The sequence below is a fragment of the Canis lupus genome, chromosome 14 (genome assembly GCF_048164855.1).
Source record: "Canis lupus baileyi chromosome 14, mCanLup2.hap1, whole genome shotgun sequence".
In the NCBI taxonomy this organism is placed as follows: Eukaryota; Metazoa; Chordata; class Mammalia; order Carnivora; family Canidae; genus Canis; species Canis lupus.
The window spans coordinates 62,376,898-62,395,576 of record NC_132851.1 but is presented as its reverse complement, the minus strand read 5'-3'; the positions used below and the strand labels follow the sequence as shown (position 1 = coordinate 62,395,576).

At 39.2% G+C, this 18,679-nt stretch overlaps 1 protein-coding gene across 2 annotated transcripts; it reads left to right on the top strand.

Annotated features, from left to right (window-relative positions):
• The first annotated feature begins 203 nt into the window (after window positions 1-203).
• On the top strand, window positions 204-18,679 carry GRSF1 (G-rich RNA sequence binding factor 1). Of its 2 annotated transcripts, none has more exons than XM_072775332.1 (10): window positions 204-584; window positions 2,784-2,940; window positions 4,410-4,565; window positions 4,968-5,111; window positions 5,857-5,992; window positions 8,491-8,675; window positions 9,654-9,775; window positions 11,118-11,253; window positions 11,619-11,694; window positions 13,376-18,679. In XM_072775332.1, exons 1-9 carry the CDS (start codon window positions 219-221, stop codon window positions 11,666-11,668), a joined length of 1,452 nt encoding a protein of 483 aa, XP_072631433.1. In that variant the 5' UTR covers window positions 204-218; the 3' UTR covers window positions 11,669-11,694; window positions 13,376-18,679. The 2 variants fall into 2 exon arrangements, with proteins under 2 accessions (XP_072631433.1, XP_072631434.1); XM_072775333.1 differs by having other exon boundaries at window positions 13,327-18,679.

Sequence of the window (18,679 nt, the reverse complement as noted above, 5' to 3'; positions counted from 1 at the left end):
CCCCACCGCCCGCCGGCAGCCCCGCCCCGAGGGCGGAGACCGGGCGGAGCAGCGCCTGCCCTCGCCTCCTCCCGCGGCCGCGGCCCGGCTGCCGGCGGCGCATGTGCCGGGCCCCCTCCCCCGCCCTGGAGTCCACCCCCGCCCCGCTCGCGCCGCGGCCGCCGCCGCCGCCGCCGCCGCCGCCGCCGCCTCCGGGCCCCGCGCCGCCTCCGGAGTCCATGGCCGGGACGCGCTGGGTGCTCGGGGCGCTGCTCCGCGGCTGCGGCTGCAACTGCAGCAGCTGCCGACGCACCGGCGCCGCCTGCCTGCCCTTCTACTCGGCCGCCGGCTCCTTCCCGTCGGGCGTCTCGGGCCGCCGCCGCCTGCTGCTGCTGCTCGGGGCCGCCGCGGCCGCCGCCTCTCACGCGCGGGGCCTCCAGGCCGGGCCTGCGCCCGCCGGGAGACTGGCGGGGCCTCCCCCCGCGGCCCCCTCCGCCGCCGCCGCCGCCGCCGCCGCCGCCGCGGCCTCCTACCCGGCGCTGCGGGCCCCGCTGCTGCCGCAGTCGCTGGCGGCGGCCGCGGGCCCGGCGCGGACCTACAGCCAGGTACGGGGGCGCCCGGGGCCGCGCGGGACCTCCCCGGCCGCCTGCGCCTCGCGCCGCGCACCCCCCCCGGGCCCCGGGGCCCTCCTCGTTGCGTGCGGCCGGCCTGGGTGCCGGGGCCCTGGCTCCCGCCGGCCGCTGGGCTGTCGCGAGGCCGGTCCCGGAGCGCTCGCGGGCCGCTCCTGAAGGTCACCGCCGCGCCTCCACCTGCCCCGGGCGCGGACGAGCCTGCGCCGTCTCCGCGCTCGGCCCGCGTGTCCCTCGGGGTCCCGATGGCAGATGCCGGCGCCCCGGGGGAGGCCCTCTTCTCCGCTAGCAGCTCGCGTGCGCGCCGGCGGAGCCCCTGACACCTTGGGCCGCACTTGCCTTTGATTCCACGTGCGCTTCTCCTTGAGCTCAGGGCGACCGGGGGGTCACGAGCGCGGCCCGGCTTCTGCCGGCCACTGCCGGAGCCGATTGACTCGGATTCTGGCCCAATACTGGTGCCGCCCCTTTCGGTAAAGGCTTGGGGGGCTTACGGAATTCCGGGACAACGGGGAATATTGCCTTTACTGAAAACAAACAAACAACAACAAAACACCCCCCCCCCCCATCTCTAATAAGCTTTTGTGAACTAGCTACTCTCTCGGTTATTTTCTATGGAATTGGCTCTGATGATATCTGTTGAATCTCTCGACTGCTGTTAACGCACTGCTTACATTTATCCTTGATTTTTAGAATTATAGGGGATCCCTGGGTGGCGCAGCGGTTTGGCACCTGCCTTTGGCCCAGGGCGCGATCCTGGAGACCCGGGATCGAGTCCCACGTCGGGCTCCCGGTGCATGGAGCCTGCTTCTCCCTCTGCCTGTGTCTCTGCCTCTCTCTCTCTCTCTCTTTCTGTGACTATCATCAATAAATAAGAAAATTAAAAAAAAAAGTTTTAAAATTATATGTAAGTCTTCATGAAAATGACGGGAACCTACAAAGGAGTGAAGTATCTTCTTAGAGCGATAGATTTGCAAGCCACCTGATTTAAAGTTGAGTTGTCTTTCCACATTAGTAAGTGTGTTTGTTGCATTTTTATTAGATACGTAGAAAGACATCCGCTAGAGGTTTACATTGATCATTGACTCCTCGCAGGTAGGCTTAAGCCTCAAGGTAAATCATGGAATGGGACGAAGGAACATCTCTCTTGTTAGCCCAGGAGAGTGCAAGTTGTAAGACTTCTTCACTGTCAATCCTGGTTTTTTTTGTAGTGCTTATTGAAATCTTAGTAAATTCCAGTTTTTTCTAGGTCTTGTAAAATAGAGTTCTTTAGGCATGTCTCAGGCGCCTGTTACCTTAACACACTACTGCTGTCACCTCTTAGGATCTTTCCCTTATTTAGTTGGTCTGACTTACCAGTTGACAGATTAGTCGGTCCATGCATCCTGCTCTCTTGTAGTTTTACCTACTGGTAAATGCCTTTTATTAACTCTATTTTGCCAGGTTGAGGGGACACATTGAGCTTGACACTCAAGCCTCTCTGTTGTATGATACCAAGTTCCTTTTGCCAGCTCATCTTCTCTGGCTCCTAATTATACCCTGAAGTTTAGCCAAATGGGATTATTGCTGTTTTGCAAATGGGCTTTTGTTCATACTGCCTCTTCCTCTCACCTCTCAAGCTGGAGTGCCCTATCATTTATATATTGCTGTCAAAATTCTGTCCTTCCTTTGAGGCCCATCTTTTATGATGACTTGATTCTTTTAGTGTTCTGTTTTGAATTCCTATAATACTCTGTATCTTGACTGTAGTACTTAAAGCATCCTGTCTTGTAATGCTTGTCTTAGTCTAGATTGTAAGCTCTTTGAGATGAGGGCCTAATATGGCACATGGTATATAGGAGGCACTCATATTTGTCAAATTGAAGAGACCCTTCTTGTTCTGCTTTAACTTAAACACTATTATTAGGTGTAATTTGGGACTGATGAATTTAAAAAGAAGCCCTGGATAAAATTTATGTCCCGCCAAATCATTGGGATTTGTTGCTACCTGCTTGTTGCTTTAGAATGTACAATTTATGCCAAAAAAGGATGAGTTAAACTGGTGAAGTTTACTTCTCGCCTCTGAAATAGTAACTGTCTCCTAAGGATAACATCCAGAGCATTAGTTTGCAGAAATAAACATTTTCTAAGTGAGATGGTCAGAGCAGCATTTTTACATTTCTTTATCTCTCTTGGAAGGAGTCCAAAACTACCTACCTGGAAGACATTCCACCTCTACCTGAGTATGAATTGGCTTCCTCCAAGTTAGGAGAAGAAGTAGATGATGTTTATCTCATTCGAGCTCAAGGATTACCGTGGTCGTGCACTATAGAAGATGTGGTGAACTTTTTCTCAGGTACCTTTTATGTATGTTTGAAATACATAATTTTGTCTGAGTAAAAAAGTAGTCTCATGGAAACCGAGTTAAACTATACTGTAGACATCTTATTTGGTGATTGGCAAGTTGTCTAGTTCTGACTGGTTGTATGTGCATACCAACTGACATCATGTGTACCATTTGTGGCATATACCAGATGTAAAGATTTTAAATGCAATACAAAAGTGTAATGTTAAAACTGCATGGTAAAAAAAAAAAAAAAAAAAAAAAAACTGCATGGTAGAAACCAGTTTTTTTTTTTCCTCTGAAGTTTTAGTATTTACCTATCAAAAAGCAAAACCAGTTAAGTGTAGCTCTTTATGTAATACATGCATTTAGAATACAAGATCACTTAGTGTCAAGTGGCATAATTTCCTTAGTAACATTTTTGGAATGTTTACATATCTGTGACTGGTTTCTAAGTTCTGTACCTGACTATGATTTTTAACTTTCCTTTTAAAAGGGTTTTAGAAAGCGGCATCTGAGTGACTCAGTCTGTTAAGCGTCTGACTCTCAATTTCAGCTCAGGTCATGATCTTAGAGTCCTGGGATTGAGCCCTGCGACTGACTGGCTTGGTGCTCAGTGGAGAGATGGCCTGAGGATTCCCTTCCTCTGCTTCTCCTAGCTTGTGCTTTCTCGCCCTCAAACAAAATAAAAAAAATTTAAGGGCTTTATTTATTTAATTATTTATTTTTTAATATTTTATTTGAGAGAGAGCAAGACATGGAGGGATAAGCAGACTCCCTACTCAGCCCAGAACCCAGCTTGGGGCTCAATCCCAGGACCCTGAGATCATGACTTGAGCTGAGATCAGATGCCTAACTGACTAAGCCACCTAGGTGCCCCCTCGAAAAAAGGCTTTTAGAAGATGCCACCTTAAATATTGTAAAATGATGTAATAATATAGAGTACCTTAATGTGCATAGCATTGTGTGGGTCAAGTATTTTATGAGGCTCTTTACATCTTCAATTTGCTGCCATTAGAAGTATGCAGTGTGAGGATCTTTCTTTGGTAATGAAAAAGGGGCAAAGTTCAATTATGGTAACAAAATTATTATTACAGGATTTATTTTGAAGTTCTTATGATTATAACAGAAGAAAACATGTGTAAACTTAACCATATTTTAATTCTTTATGTGATTTGAAACTGATTATAGAAGCATTGAGAAGGACATAATATATTCTATGTTGAGCCTGTTTGCTATTTTAATGATCAGGAGGTCATAAACTTATGTGCTAAGGTTTGCTTATCTTTTTCAAGTAAAATTTTATAGACTATTGCCTCATTAGTATTTGGATGTCTTCAGTGACGGGGGTTTCTATAAGGAATATGATAGACATTTTGGTTCCTGCTTTGTTGTTGGAATTGGAAGATTCCATTCTAGCGACTTGTATAATTGAGTTAAAAGTTTGGTTTCTGGTTTTGATTTTACTCACGTATTTTTAGACTGCAGAATCCGCAATGGTGAGAATGGAATACACTTCCTCTTAAATAGAGATGGGAAAAGAAGAGGTGATGCCTTAATTGAAATGGAGTCAGAGCAGGATGTGCAAAAAGCCTTAGAAAAGCATCGCATGTACATGGGACAACGATATGTGGAAGGTATGTGAAGTCATATTCTGGCTTTTTGTGATCAGTACTTTAGCTTGTACTTTCTAAGGCAGTTTCGTTTGATCCTTAGCAATAATGAAGTAGATATTATGAATACACCCTTTTATAGGATATGAAAATGAAACACTGAGGTAATCTCAGTTTCTTACCTATAAAAATGAGGATGTTGACCAAGTTTACCTCACAAGTTGGGATGCTTAAGTCACAGCTGGCACACAGTAAATATTCATATTCAGTAAATGTCATTTGTTATTTTCTCCAGAGAAGTACACAAAGGTTAAAAATACTAGTTTTTATTCTAAGATAACTCACCAAGTGTGATTTTTTTTTTTTTTTTTAGTGTCTTCCTTTGCTTTGTAAGTTTCTGTAATTTTTGTGTGTTTTTCTTTGTAGTGTATGAGATAAACAATGAAGATGTGGATGCCTTAATGAAGAGCCTGCAGGTCAAATCTTCACCTGTGGTAAATGATGGTGTGGTTCGTTTGAGAGGACTTCCTTATAGCTGCAATGAGAAAGACATTGTAGACTTCTTTGCAGGTACTTTTTCAGTTATATCCTGTTTGGGGCCTCATTTTTCTTTTCCTTATTGTTTCATTTTATGTCTTAGATGAACCTTTTTTCTAGGTAACTGCATGAAGTTATATTAGGTTCTTTAGGGGAGAAATTTTTACTTGGGTATTCAGTGTTTATATAAGTGTTTTGACCTATTCTGCTGATCTTAGGAGAATGTCACATTTCAAAATTATTTCATGCAGGTTTATTTTACTGTTGAGGAATATAACCTCATAAGCATGGCTGTATTTGTCTAAAACAATAACAATTTCTATGGTTTAAAAGCATTATCATCTCTCTCTTTTTTTTTTTTAAGATTTTATTTATTTATTCACGAGAGACACACAGAGAGAGGCAGAGACACAGGCAGAGGGAAAGGCAGGGTCCACGCAAGGAGCCCGACATGGGACTTGATCCTGGAACCCCAGGATCACGCCCCGGGCCAAAGGCAGGCACTAAACCGCTGAGCCACCCAGGAATCCCCGATTGTGTGTTTTAGATGGATTGCATGGATCCTAAATATTCTGGAAATATAAATGTGTAGGTGTTACTGGCTTTGCCACATAATAATTTTCTTCCCATTAGGCATGTATCCGACTAGCAAACAGACATAAAATTTTACTGATAAGATTTTAAAAATTACTACTATGTGAATGAATGTATTATTCCTAAGGATAAGAAAGGCTCCTATTAGCAGCACTAATTCATAATAATTTTTTTGGTGTCATAGGACTGAATATAGTAGACATCACTTTTGTCATGGATTACAGAGGGAGAAGAAAAACAGGAGAAGCCTATGTGCAGTTTGAAGAACCAGAAATGGCTAACCAAGCCCTATTGAAACATAGGGAAGAAATTGGTAACAGGTGAGTGAAGCAGATTCTAATAATGTGAAGTATCCTACATTGGGTCATTTTGATGAATGCACTGTTATATAACTGTAAAATTATCTAATCACAGAAAAGTAGAATAGTATGATCTGCTAAGTGCCCATCACTTAGGATTAACAAATTATTAACATTTGTTATATTTGCTGCATCTGTTTTTTTTCAGTATGCATCTTTAAAAAACATTTTCTCATGCGATCCTAATATTGTCATGACTAACAAAATTAGCAGGAATTTATTATCGTAATAAATATATATTTATTACCACATTTTCCCATTTAAACCAAAAATGTCTTTTCAGAGTTGGTTTTTTTTTTCCTTTTAGTTACCAGAATCTGGATATGGTCCACACGTTGCATTTGATTGTTATGTCTGCAGTTCTCTTAAACTAGAGCAAGTCCCCTTCTCCTTCATATTTTTATTCCCTTTCCCTTGTAATTTATTTTAATTAATTAATTAATTAGTTTTTGAGGATTTTTATTTATCTGACAGCACAAGCAAGGAGGGCAGGAGAGGGAGAAGCAGGCTCTCATTGAGCAGGGAGCCTGATATGGGGCTTGATTTCAGGGCCCTGGGATCATGACCTGAGCCAAAGATAGCCGTTTGACTGAGCCTCCCAGGTGCCCCTCCCTTCCCCTTTTTACATATAATTAACTTTTGGAGATACTGAGTCAATCATCCTGTACAATCTCTTTTTCTCTCTTTTTTTTTTTTTAACATTTTTATTTTTATTTATTTGAGAGAAAGTGAGAAAGCGAGTAAAAGAGCATGAACAAGGTGAAGGTTGGAGAGAGAAGCAGATTCCTTGCCAAGGAGCCTGATACGGGGCTCAATCCCAGGACCCTGGGATCATGACCTAAGGCATGAAGGCAGACTGAGCCACCCAGGCATCCCCTGTCTCATGTTTTATATTGATCTTATGCTTCTTCCTGGTGTCACTTTGTTCCTTTGTATCTTCAGTTATTTCCTGAAAACTGGAATTTTTTTTTTTTAAAGATTTCATTTATTTATTCATGAGAGACAGAGAGAGAGAGGCAGAGACATAGGCAGAGGGAGAAGCAGGCTCCATGCAGGGAACCTGGTGTGGGACTCTATTCTGGAAGTCTGGGATCAAGCCCTGAGCCAAAGGTAGATGCTCAACTGCTGAGCCACCCAGATGTCCCAGAAAACTGGAAGTTAAAGCTAGTCTTGAATTGATTCAGGTTAACATTTTGGTATGGATACATTATAGATATTGCTGTATACTACATATCACATCACATTAGGATGCATGTAGTGATGGATGGGTTCATTTGTGTCAAATTTGGAAGAGTACTCAAAAGTGTCAAATTTCAGATTGCTATTTTGCTGCTTTCTGGCTGTTTTACTTGGCTTCATTGAAGTTTTAAAAATTAAAAAGCCATTTTAAAGCCATGTCTTTCAAGATCTGTGTATAGAATTGATTCAGAGGTCTTTTTTTTTTTTTTTTTTTTAAAGATTTTATTTATTCATGAAGGACACAGAGGAGAGAGACAGAGGCAGAGACATAGGCAGAGGAAGAAGCAGGCTCCATGCAGGGAGCCTGATGTGGGACTTGATCCTGGGTCTCCAGGATCATGCCCTGGGCTGAAGGCAGGTGTTAAAGAACTGAGCCACCCAGGGATTCCCTGATTCAGAGGTCTTTAGTAATTTTTTAAAATAAAATGTGTATGCAAACAACCCTCTACTCCCATTTTCTTTCAGTACTCTTCATATTTTCTTTAATACGTCTTAGAACAAATACATCACTTTTATCTTTTTATGTGGGAACATTATGGCAGTGTATAAATCTCTTCAATACATTAAGAAGTGGTGCCTATCTAATCTTTATATATCTATATAAATACAAATGATTTTTGCAACTCAAGCTTAACCTAATTTGGAAAAGCAGTATTGAGAAAAAAAATTGGTTTCAGAAGCTTAGATTTAATAGATAATCCTCCTGCCAAGCAGATAGCAAGTCAGAACTGACATTTAGTTCATGCATTCTCGTTGGCATCTTATTGAAGTTCTGGAGGGTATTAGCTCTTCATATACTATGACTTTTAATATCTTATACAGACACTAATTTTTACAGAATTGACTTGTAAGGCTTCAAAAGATTGTTAACCAACTGTAAAAAAACCCTTCTACCAGATTATTTTGATATACACAATCTTTGCATAGCTGTTCTCATGAAGCAAAACAATAGAAAATACTTTTAAATTATATATGAAGAAAGCTGTTATCTTGAGTGGGGATGTGGGGAAGATTACATTGATGACATGTTCTCTTAAGAGTACTTTTCATGGCCTAATATGTATGTATATCTAGTTTTACTTTTTCCGTCATTTGTTATCTTTGGACACTTGTGTTTCATAAGCTATTGGGAATATTCTGTATGCATGTTTTATTTTAAATGAGTTCAGTGTAAAGTTACTTTGCATTGTTTGTGCCTGTTCACTTTTGCTTTGACATAGGTATATAGAGATATTTCCAAGCAGAAGGAATGAAGTCCGAACACATGTTGGTTCTCATAAGGGAAAGAAAATGGCATCTTCTCCTACTGCTAAGTATATAACTGAGCCAGAAATGGCCTTTGAAGAACATGAAGTAAATGAGGATATTCGACCCATGACAGCTTTTGAAAGTGAGAAGGAAATAGGTAAGGACCTGCATTGTTGAGACTTATTGGGTCTATCTTGTATGTTTTGATATTTAAAATATTTTTTATGACCGTGTTGTTGAAATTATTAGATTATAGGACCAGGTTATTGAGTTGGAAGATTTCTCTGTCTTTGAGTGTAGTTAAGTACTTTGAATATAAGGAGGAGGCCTTAGTTATTTCATAAAGTTTGTTTTATATAATCATTTTTGTTGGATTTCATATAAAAAGCTGGGTGGCACAAATATAATAAAAGGATATAAAAAGTCAGCCTTTAAACTAAGGTAAAAAAAAAAAAAAAAAGATCTATTTAATAATTCCTCTGATTCCTAAGCCCAAAGTAACATGTAGAATCTTTGAAGTTTGATAAAACCTTTTTAAACCCATGCCATGGTGGGGAGCCTAGATGACTCAGCTGGTTGAGTGACAGACACTTGATTTCTGCTTAAGTCATGACCTGGGGGTCCTGGACTGAGCCCTGAGTTGGGCTCTGAGCTCAGCAGGGAGTCTACTTCAGGATTCTCTTTCCCTCTGCCCCTCCCCCTGCTGTTGTGTGCGTGCACACTCTCTGTCTCTCAATAAATGAATCTTTAAACTCCCATTATCATATTTCTTCTTTTTTTTTTTAAGTGCCTACAGGCACCCAGAAAGTTTCTTCTGCCTTTTATTTTTCCATTGATAATCATTTTTCCTTCTCTCTGTTCTTATAGAAAGATCTGTTTGTGTGTTTTTTTTTTTTTGTAATCTGGTAATGGTTTGATGCACTAAATCTTCGCACTAAATCTTAATGGGTGTTCAGGTGATACCTGTTAGGTGGCAGAAATTTCAGACCATTTTTGCTTTTAAAATTAAAGCCCTTCTTCCTTACTGGTTCACGAAGAATTGAGGATTTTGACATAAAGGTCATACATAATTATAATCTGTTAATAACTCTGAAGCTCTTGTGTTACTGACAGTGCTTTTTGTTCCACTTCTCAGAATTGCCTAAGGAGATGTCAGAAAAGCTTCCAGAGGCTGTTGATTTTGGAGCTACATCTTCACTACATTTTGTCCACATGAGAGGATTGCCTTTCCAAGCTAATGCCCAAGACATTATAAATGTGTGTGGCAGTAAGATATCCAATCTCAATAGGTTTGAACAAAAATTCTAAGATTGAACTTACATTAATTTGGGAAAGATACAGAAGAAAATACCCTATTTCTGAACTCTCCCTGGACAGTAAGGTGCCATCTCCTTGGTTATGGAAGCTTGTTTTATTTTCTTCAGCTGAGAAGTGTGGATTTTATTACATTTAAAGGTCAAATGTATAATGATAGAGGATTTTGTAAATACAGAATAATATGGTGTAGCTTTAGTATTCAAAGTAGAAAAGTTTGGTTTTTCTCTAAACTATTTCAACTTACTTATTTTTGAGTTTAGGAAACAGACTCAGGGAATTTGTCACAGAGGAGTTATACACTAAATAAGAATCCCAGTGCTCCTAAATGCTTAGATGCATGTAGACTTCTTCATCAGGATTCCGTGATATTTGAGAAAAGGAATTTTAAAAATATTTTTATTTTATGACCCACTATATATGAAAAGAAAGGAAAACAACAGTAGCCATGTTGACTTCATGAATTTGAGTACATATACTTAATGTAGATCCAAACCTAGAGTCTTCAGTTAGTAGTGGGGCCTCAAAGTTGTCTTCATTGCTTCAAAAAGCCTGATAGGAATCATATCTTGAACCAGACAAAGGTCAAAAAGTGTCATTAAAGCATTACATTCTGTTGCTTTGGTTTGAAATGATAACCACTCAGTGTGGTAGCTCTCAATGTAGTGCTGGTAAAAAACCGGGGAATAGGTACATACCTGATTTAAAAAATAGTAAAAGTGACTTATTAAGACATGTAGTTTGGGGATCCCTGGGTGGCTCAACGGTTTGGCGCCTGCCTTCGGCCCAGGGCGTGATCCTGGAGACCAATCCTGGGATCGAGTCCCACATCAGGCTCCCTGCATGGAGCCTGCTTCTCCCTCTGCCTATGTCTCTGCCTCTCTCTCTGTGTCTGTCATTAATAAATAAAAAAAAGAATCTTAAAAAAAAAAAAGACATGTAGTTTATTTGATGAGCACTCTTTAGATACAAGGAGAGGATGTGTTTGGGAGGAGTGATAAAAGCAATCCTTATTGGCATAAGAAAGTTTGAGAATTCTTGTGTTATTGTACTTATATTTAAGTTTTCTGTGGACAGATATTTGAAATGTAACCTTGAGTTCTAAGAGGATCAGAAAGGCCGGGAGAGATGGTAGATATGTAATGTAACTACTGTGTTACTTAAAGAGATTTTCTAAAAACAAATTTCTTGAGTCTATGAATCAGATTCTGAAAGAAAAATGCGGAGCCTTAGACTGCTAGAAATTCGGCCTCTTACCATTCTGTTGCTTTTGTTTATCATTTAGTTCTTTGCTCCACTGAAGCCTGTTAGAATCACCATGGAATACAGTTCTAATGGGAAGGCCACTGGAGAAGCTGATGTGCACTTCGATACCCATGAGGATGCTGTTGCAGCTATGCTCAAGGATCGGTCCCATGTTCGTAAGTGCTGCCCATGGTTTTTATGGTCATTTTTTTACTTCTGTTTTTGCTTACAAATGGCTTTTTCTGTTTTGGAGTTTGCCTCGACTTTTTCCTTGGGAAAAGTGCTCTGTTAATACTACTAAAATTAACTGTAAAAAGGGCAAGATACTATATTGTAATGAAAAGCATTTGCTAATTGTCCTTCATATTTCTGTACAGAGGTAGGATTTTTTTTTTTTGCTTTTTAATTTTGTTTTTGTTTTTAGTTAGGAAATGTAATGGACAAAGGGTTTTGAGTTGCTGTTTGAACTATGAGAAAATGACTGTAGTATTATTTCTCCCTTTTCAGTTTCTTAAAATAAATCCTCTTTTGTCATTCTTAGACCATAGATATATTGAATTGTTCCTGAATTCATGTCCAAAGGGAAAATAAGACTTCCAGGGACTCCAGATAATAAGGTAAATTTAAGAGGTACAATTGTGAGAATTATTTTGATAAATTAAGCATTAACTCACTAAATTTGTAATATGGTGGAAGCCATTCTTTTTTTTTTTTTAAGATTTTATTTATTTATTTGAGAGAGCATGTACTCATGCGTGTACATGCAGGGTGAGACACAGAGGGAAAGGGACAAGCAGACTCTGCTGTGCAGGGCCTGTTGTGGAGCTCGATCCCACGACCCTGAGATCATGACCTAAGCCCAGATCAAGAGCCGGATGCTCAGCTGACTGAACTACCCAGGCACCCCTTAATAATGATCAAATTAATCAAGGTAATTGAAGTATCAAAATAAGGAATGAGGGATCCCTGGGTGGCGCAGCGGTTTAGCGCCTGCCTTTGGCCCGGGGCGCGATCTGGAGACCCGGGATCGAATCCCACGTCGGGTTCCCAGTGCATGGAGCCTGCTTCTCCCTCTGCCTGTGTCTCTGCCTCTCTCTCTCTCTGTGTGACTATCATAAATAAATAAAAATTAAAAAAAAAAAAAAAAAAAAACAAGGAATGAAACTCTCCTAGGAAATAGTATTCATTATGATTGTATTTGGGTATTTTTCCTGTATAGAATCTTTCGGCATCATTCCCAATAGTGATCATGCTATGTGCCTAAAAATTATTTTTACCTTTAATATCTGAAAAGGTGCTTTTATTGGCTTTTTTCCTTATAAAATTTAAACACATCTTGTCAATTGTAAGATCTTAAAATGTTTAAAATGATACATTTGAAATTCTCTACACTGTCTCTTCCTAAAAAGTGTTATGAAAATAGTTGTCTGTTCTAGGAAGTACATGATTTCATAGTGTTGTGTTAACGTGTGACAAATCTACTAAATGTCTTGATGTCGTTTCCCTTGACTATTATGTGGTATCTTTTGTTTCCCCACATTAATGTATTATAATCATTTTTCTATATGTAGTGGTGCATTTGAGATAATTAACTGTAATTATTTCTTGGAAATACATGAGGCATTTCTTTACTGTAGTTATCACAGGCTGTTTTTTTTTAAAGATTTTATTTATTTATTCACAATAGACATAGAGAGAGAGAGGCAGAAACACAGGCAGAGGGAGAAGCAGGCTCCATGCAGGGAGCCTGACGCGGTACTCGATCCCGGGACTCCAGGATCGCGCCCTGGGCTAAAGGCAGGCGCTAAACCACTGAGCCACCCAGGGATCCCCCAATCACAGGCTATTTTTGATACAGAGTCCCACAATCTTGCCATGTTAAATATTAGCTAAAATCTATTGTAAAATATATTTTGTGCTCAACTCTGAAAACCTGCTGTTTCATACCAGGCTATAAACACTAATGCCTAACTAGTTTTCTTTATGTTAACTTAATGGATTTGTCACTAAATGGATTTGCACTGAGTCAGAAAAGAAAGTATTGGGGCGATTGGTGGCTTAGACAGGTCAGGGTAAACGTCCAACTCTTGATCTCAGTTTAGGTCTCAATCTCACGATGGTGAGAGTTTAAGCCCTGTGTTGGGCTCCATGCTGGGTAGGAAAAAGAAGTTATTAAATTTGTAATTCTAAATGGTCTGGGAAAGGGTATGATATGGTAACACTTTTTCTTTTCTTTATTTATTTTGCACCACTTCTTCATTTTGAGTAAATGCGCAACATTTTTCATTTTATTTTCAGGATGAAGCAAGAAGCATTTCATTTGCACATCTCTTTTGGACGTGGAATATAAAGTTCCAGTTTTGTAGCAGCAACTGCTAGAGAATGGATTTGGGGATTTTGGGTTAATTTCTTATAAGACAAATAACATAGTGGACTGTTTAGAAAGGAAAAGGAAAGATTCAGTTTGGAATTACAAAATAAACACAAATTTAAATTTTTGTTTATTCTGTTCAGGATCTGATTTAAAAATCTGGTTTTTATTTTATATGATAAAACAGTTTGTTTTCATAGGAGATGTGTTACCCAATGTAAAGACTACATATTTTTATTCAGCACTGTGCTTGAAAATCTTTCTCCCATTTTACAGATACTCTGTTTGAAGTTTTGTCTTTTTGCCTATGAATTAAGGCTTTGATGTAAAACTTTTCTGGAATGAAATACTGATTTATTTTAACCAAATACTCACCAAAGCAAGGAAAGGTTTCAGACCTTTGAACCATTAAGGTTTGGCAGAGTAGTTTTAATTTTAGACGTATTAGATTACTTAGGTAGGGGTAGAAATTTAAAGAATCAAAACAAAAAGTAAGTACCACAGATTAGTGAGTGTAAGTGACAACGATTTGGCAGTTTTATGTCTTTAGAAACATCTTGCCTTTCTAAGCTTTGTGGAAAGGCATTTGACTTCGGTGCCTGTATCCTTAAGGAGAGAATTCTAGTCTCAACTTGAAAGTTCTCTGAACATTTACCCCCCTTTTTGATTTTGGGTAAACCTTAAGGGTGTTTGTTAGTCTCAAAACTGTGAAGTGACATGTCAAAACAGTCCTGACTGGTAAGAACATTAATGGCTTCACTTGAATTTAAACCAGCTCCTGAGAGGAAAAAAAAATCTGTCTCCTCATTTGCTTTCTCAATGGGATAGCACATCCCATATTTTAGAACAAGTAGGGGTGCCTTGCTTAAATAAAAATAGCATTTAATGTATAATTGTGTGAAGGGTTTATGGATAAAGCTGTACTTCTGTCACATTGTGACAGTATCTTCTGCTTTAATATTAAACGGCTTGTTATTTAAATACTGGATCAAAATGGCTGGCTTCAAAATGTAGTCCTTAATAAACTAACTTTATGTGCACCTATGTAGGAGAATCAAAGTCCTGTATACTTTCTTTGCCTTGTTCCTGTTCTCAGGGTGACGACTGCCACATAGTTACCAGGAGATACAAGTCTAGTTCTTAAAATTGAATTAGCCCAGATTTCTGAGAGGTGATATCTGGAAGAGAGATGACGTGTTCTCTCACTTAATACAGAACCATCTTTGATTACCAGCTAAGATATGAAATCACTGTACTGTAAGTAGTCAATAAATGAAGGCTTGTTTCAGGCTGCAGATTACCTAAGAGTATTTATTTTGGAGTGTGTGTATCAACCAAATATATTTTTGTTACATCACGTCCTGGTATAGTATAAGAAGAAATTGTAATTTTTATTTGTATATTTATCATCCTATATGAACATGACTTAATTAACCATCCTAACATCTTTAGTATTACTACTTAAATAGAAATGTGTTTTCATATATGATTGAGTGTACCAAGCTATCAGAACTGGTGTCTGTAGCTGTGTGATCTATTGGAATATGATCTTTTCTCTGTATAGCAGTAGGTATCTAATTTGCTGTGGAAAAAATTCTATAGGGACTGTTGGGATAGGATTGGTGAGAAATTAATTCATTTGCAATCACTTTCTTTTAAAGCTAATAAATTCCATTTGTACATCTCTAAGAAAAGAATGAGAGCAAAAGCATGCAAATGTTATGTGGTAGGTAAGCATGAAGAGGGTGTATCTTGCCACACTAGTGAGTGAGTGCTCAGTACAAAAGGTGGCCATTCTTGGGAAGTCATCTTATGAATTCATACACTTTACTCCTTCAGTATGTTAGAGCTCATAATTTAGGCTAGTAAATGCTGAGAAGGAAAATGTAGCTACTAGAAGGAGAAGAAAAGCACATAAGAGATTAAAAGTAATTTTTTATTTTCATCCAGTCAAAAGACATATTTCTCTTTACTAAAATCTGACAAAACTGGGTTGTGTATTATCTTATTACCTGCTAATGATAATTGAAAGAAGTAATGACAGTGAATTTTGCTCTTGCATTTGGGTCCTTTGTGTCTTTATAATCTCTGGTGGTAAATCTATAAAAAATAGCAGGTTTAGATACGGACAGGTTACTCATCTTGCTGTGGCTAGCTACTTGAATTGCAAGGAGGAACTCTGATAGGTTGCATGTAGATACCGAGGAGAAGATTGCTGAAGATTGTGATCTGATTGATGGGCTCACTGATAGCAGAGAATGAATGAAGCAGAACCAGAGTGTCCCTCCGCCTGGAAGACTAAGGCTTCTGCTAGGTGGAGAGGGAGACCAAGTCCACTGTGGAATGGAAGGCTCTACATTCTTCTCAGTGCCTCTGCCGGTGTGGGGAGGAGGAAGTAGGAGAAGGCTACTTAGAGCTGCATGCCGTTTTGAGGCGATGGCCCTGCTTCTTAATGGTGAACATGCCCTATTGGCATCCTCTGCCATAAACAGTCCCCCTAGCAGATTCTCAATGGGGCTTTTTTCTCTGGGTTATATCTTTTTCTCCTTATAACTAAAAAAGCAGTGTTTTAAGAGTTTCCCCTAAATTACGTACAAGGGTTCACATTCAATTGGCAGGACCTGTATTATAGAGTGTTGTAACTCAGCAGTAAAGTAGAGGCAGTTCCAGAGGCTTTAAAAACATGCTGTCATGTAGGAATACATTTTCCCTCGGTTCAGCAGATTAGAATTCTGAAGTTTGTAGAAAGGGAATAAAGCTTCTATAAACATTCATGTGTAGGTTTCTGTGTGTACATAAGATTTCAGCTCATTTGGGTAAATACCAAGGAGTACGATTGCTGGATCATATGGTAAGACTATGTTTAGTTTTGTAAGAAACTGCCAAACTCTTCCAAGGTAGCTATGCCATTTTGCATTCCCACTAGCAATGAATGAGAGTTCCTGCAGCAGCAGTTGATTCTTGTCAGCGTTGGGTGTTGTCAGTGTTTTGAATTTGAGGTATTGTAATAGGTGTTCACTGGTTATCTTGTTTTAATTTGCAATTCTGTAATGGCCTAACATGGCGAGCATCTTTTATATATATTGATTTGCATCTGCATATTGTCTTTGGTAAGATGTCTGTTTAGATCTCTTGCTCAGTTTTTTAGTTGGGTGGCTTTCTTACTGAATTTTAGGACAGGGATATAGGAAGGTTTGGTTTGGTTCTTACACCTTGATGATATGAAAATAAATGATGGGGTAATTTGTTTATATTTTATTTTTTGAACGAAATAAAATTCAAGAGCTATGAAAGGGTTTACAATAAAGTCTCCCTCCCATCCTATACTTTAGCTACTTAGTTTCTCTACTTGGGCAGTGGTGTCATCAGTTTCCAATGCAAACATCCAGTGATATTTACTGTATAGATAAACCAATACCTAATAGACATCTTCATTTTTTAAAAAAATATAAATTGTAGCATACTATACATGCTCTTGTGCCATTTTTCCCCATTTAATACATTCCAAAGATCATTTTATATCCATATATAAAATCTTCTCATTTTAAAAAAATTATGGGTGTAAGTAATTTAACCTATCCCTTAGTGATGAACAGGTAAATTGTTTCCAATCTTTTGCTATTGTAATGCTGAAATGAATTACCTTGTATAAATTTATGTCCTTTTGTACATACATAAATTTCTCTAGGATAAATGATCAGAGTATGTGCACTTGTAATTTATATCTAAAATTAAACTCCTATCTATAATTTGTTTTTTCTTAGTTTGTACCAGCAACGCAAGTGCCCATTTTCCCTTAGCCTCACAGACACAGCATATTAGCAGTCTGCCAATATGCCAGGTTTAAAAACATCCACGATGGTATTCTCTTAGGAGGTAGCATTTCATGTTTAAGACTTCTGGGATTTCATTTTCTGTGAATTATCTTTATATCCTGTACCTGTTCCCCCCCCTTTTATTATCCCCATCTACTCATTCTCCTTTTATTAATCTTAAAGCAAATCCAAGACATAGCATCATTTTATCTATTTCAGTATACATGATGTCTTCTGTAAAAAGGACTTTTAAAAAATACCACCATTCCTAAAAATACTAATTTCTTATCACAAATATCTATCTGAAAGGTAATTTTAAAAAATTTTTATTTGAATCCGGATTTAAACAACAATCCACACATTGTAATTGGTTATTCTGATTCCCCTGCAACATTTTTTTTTAAAGATTTTTAAATTTATTTATTCATGAGAGACAGAGAGAGGCAGAGACACAGGCAGAGGGAGAAGCAGGCTCCATGCAGGGAGCCCGATGCGGGACTTGATTCTGGGACCCCAGGATCATGCCTTGGGCTGAAGGCAGGCGCTAAACCACTGAGCCACCACCCACGGATCCTCCCTGCAACATTTTTAAATAAATTTCAAGCATACAGAACAGTTGAATTGTAAACATGCCTAGACATGCACATAGATTATACAAGTAATATTTTATCATATATTTTTTAAAGATTTTATTTATTTGACAGCAAGCAGGGGGAGTGGCAGGCAGAAGCAGGGAGAAGCAGGCTCCCCACTGACCAGGGAGCCTGACTTTGGGGCTGGATCCCAGGACCTTGGTACAATGACCTTAGCCGAAGGCAGATACTTAACCGACTGAGCCCCCCAGGCACCCCTATTTTATCATATTTTCTTCATCACATTATATCTGTGCATCCATCAATCTTTTTCTTTCTTTATAGATATCAAAGTTGTAGACCTACTTGACTCTTAAGCTTTTTGGAATACATAATTGTTAACTAGAGTTTTTTTTTCTTGAGGTAAAATTTACAGTGAAGTGAACAAATGTTAAGTGTACCTACTGCAAGATGAGTTTTAATGTACAACTGTGTAACGTAACCTCTAGCAAGCTATGGGACATTTCCATCACATCAGAAAATTTCTTTACCCAGTCAAGTTCTGCACTTCTGTCCCTTTCTCCTTTTAGAATTCTGTTTTTACCATGGATTGGTTTCTTCTAAATGGAATCATACAGTATGTATTCTTGTGTAAATTCTCACTCAGCATGTTTTGAGATTCATCTGTATGTTTCAGCTCCTTTTTTGTTGCTGAATAGTATTCCATTGTGGGTAAATGCCACAGTTTATTTAACCTTTCACTTAGGTGAACAACTGATGGACATTGGGCTTTTTCTAGTTTTGGGTTCTTATGAATAAAGTTGCTATGAACATTGTTGTGCAA

What these genes read in the sequence shown, in the direction of transcription:
- GRSF1 (XM_072775332.1), top strand. Translation starts at nt 219, where the DNA reads ATGGCCGGGACGCGCTGGGTGCTCGGGGCGCTGCTCCGCGGCTGCGGC. An exon ending in AGGGAAGAAATTGGTAACAG is followed by an intron (nt 5,993 to 8,490) that starts GTGAGTGAAGCA and finishes GCTTTGACATAG; the next exon opens with GTATATAGAGATATTTCCAA. An exon ending in ATGCCCAAGACATTATAAAT is followed by an intron (nt 9,776 to 11,117) that starts GTGTGTGGCAGT and finishes TTTATCATTTAG; the next exon opens with TTCTTTGCTCCACTGAAGCC.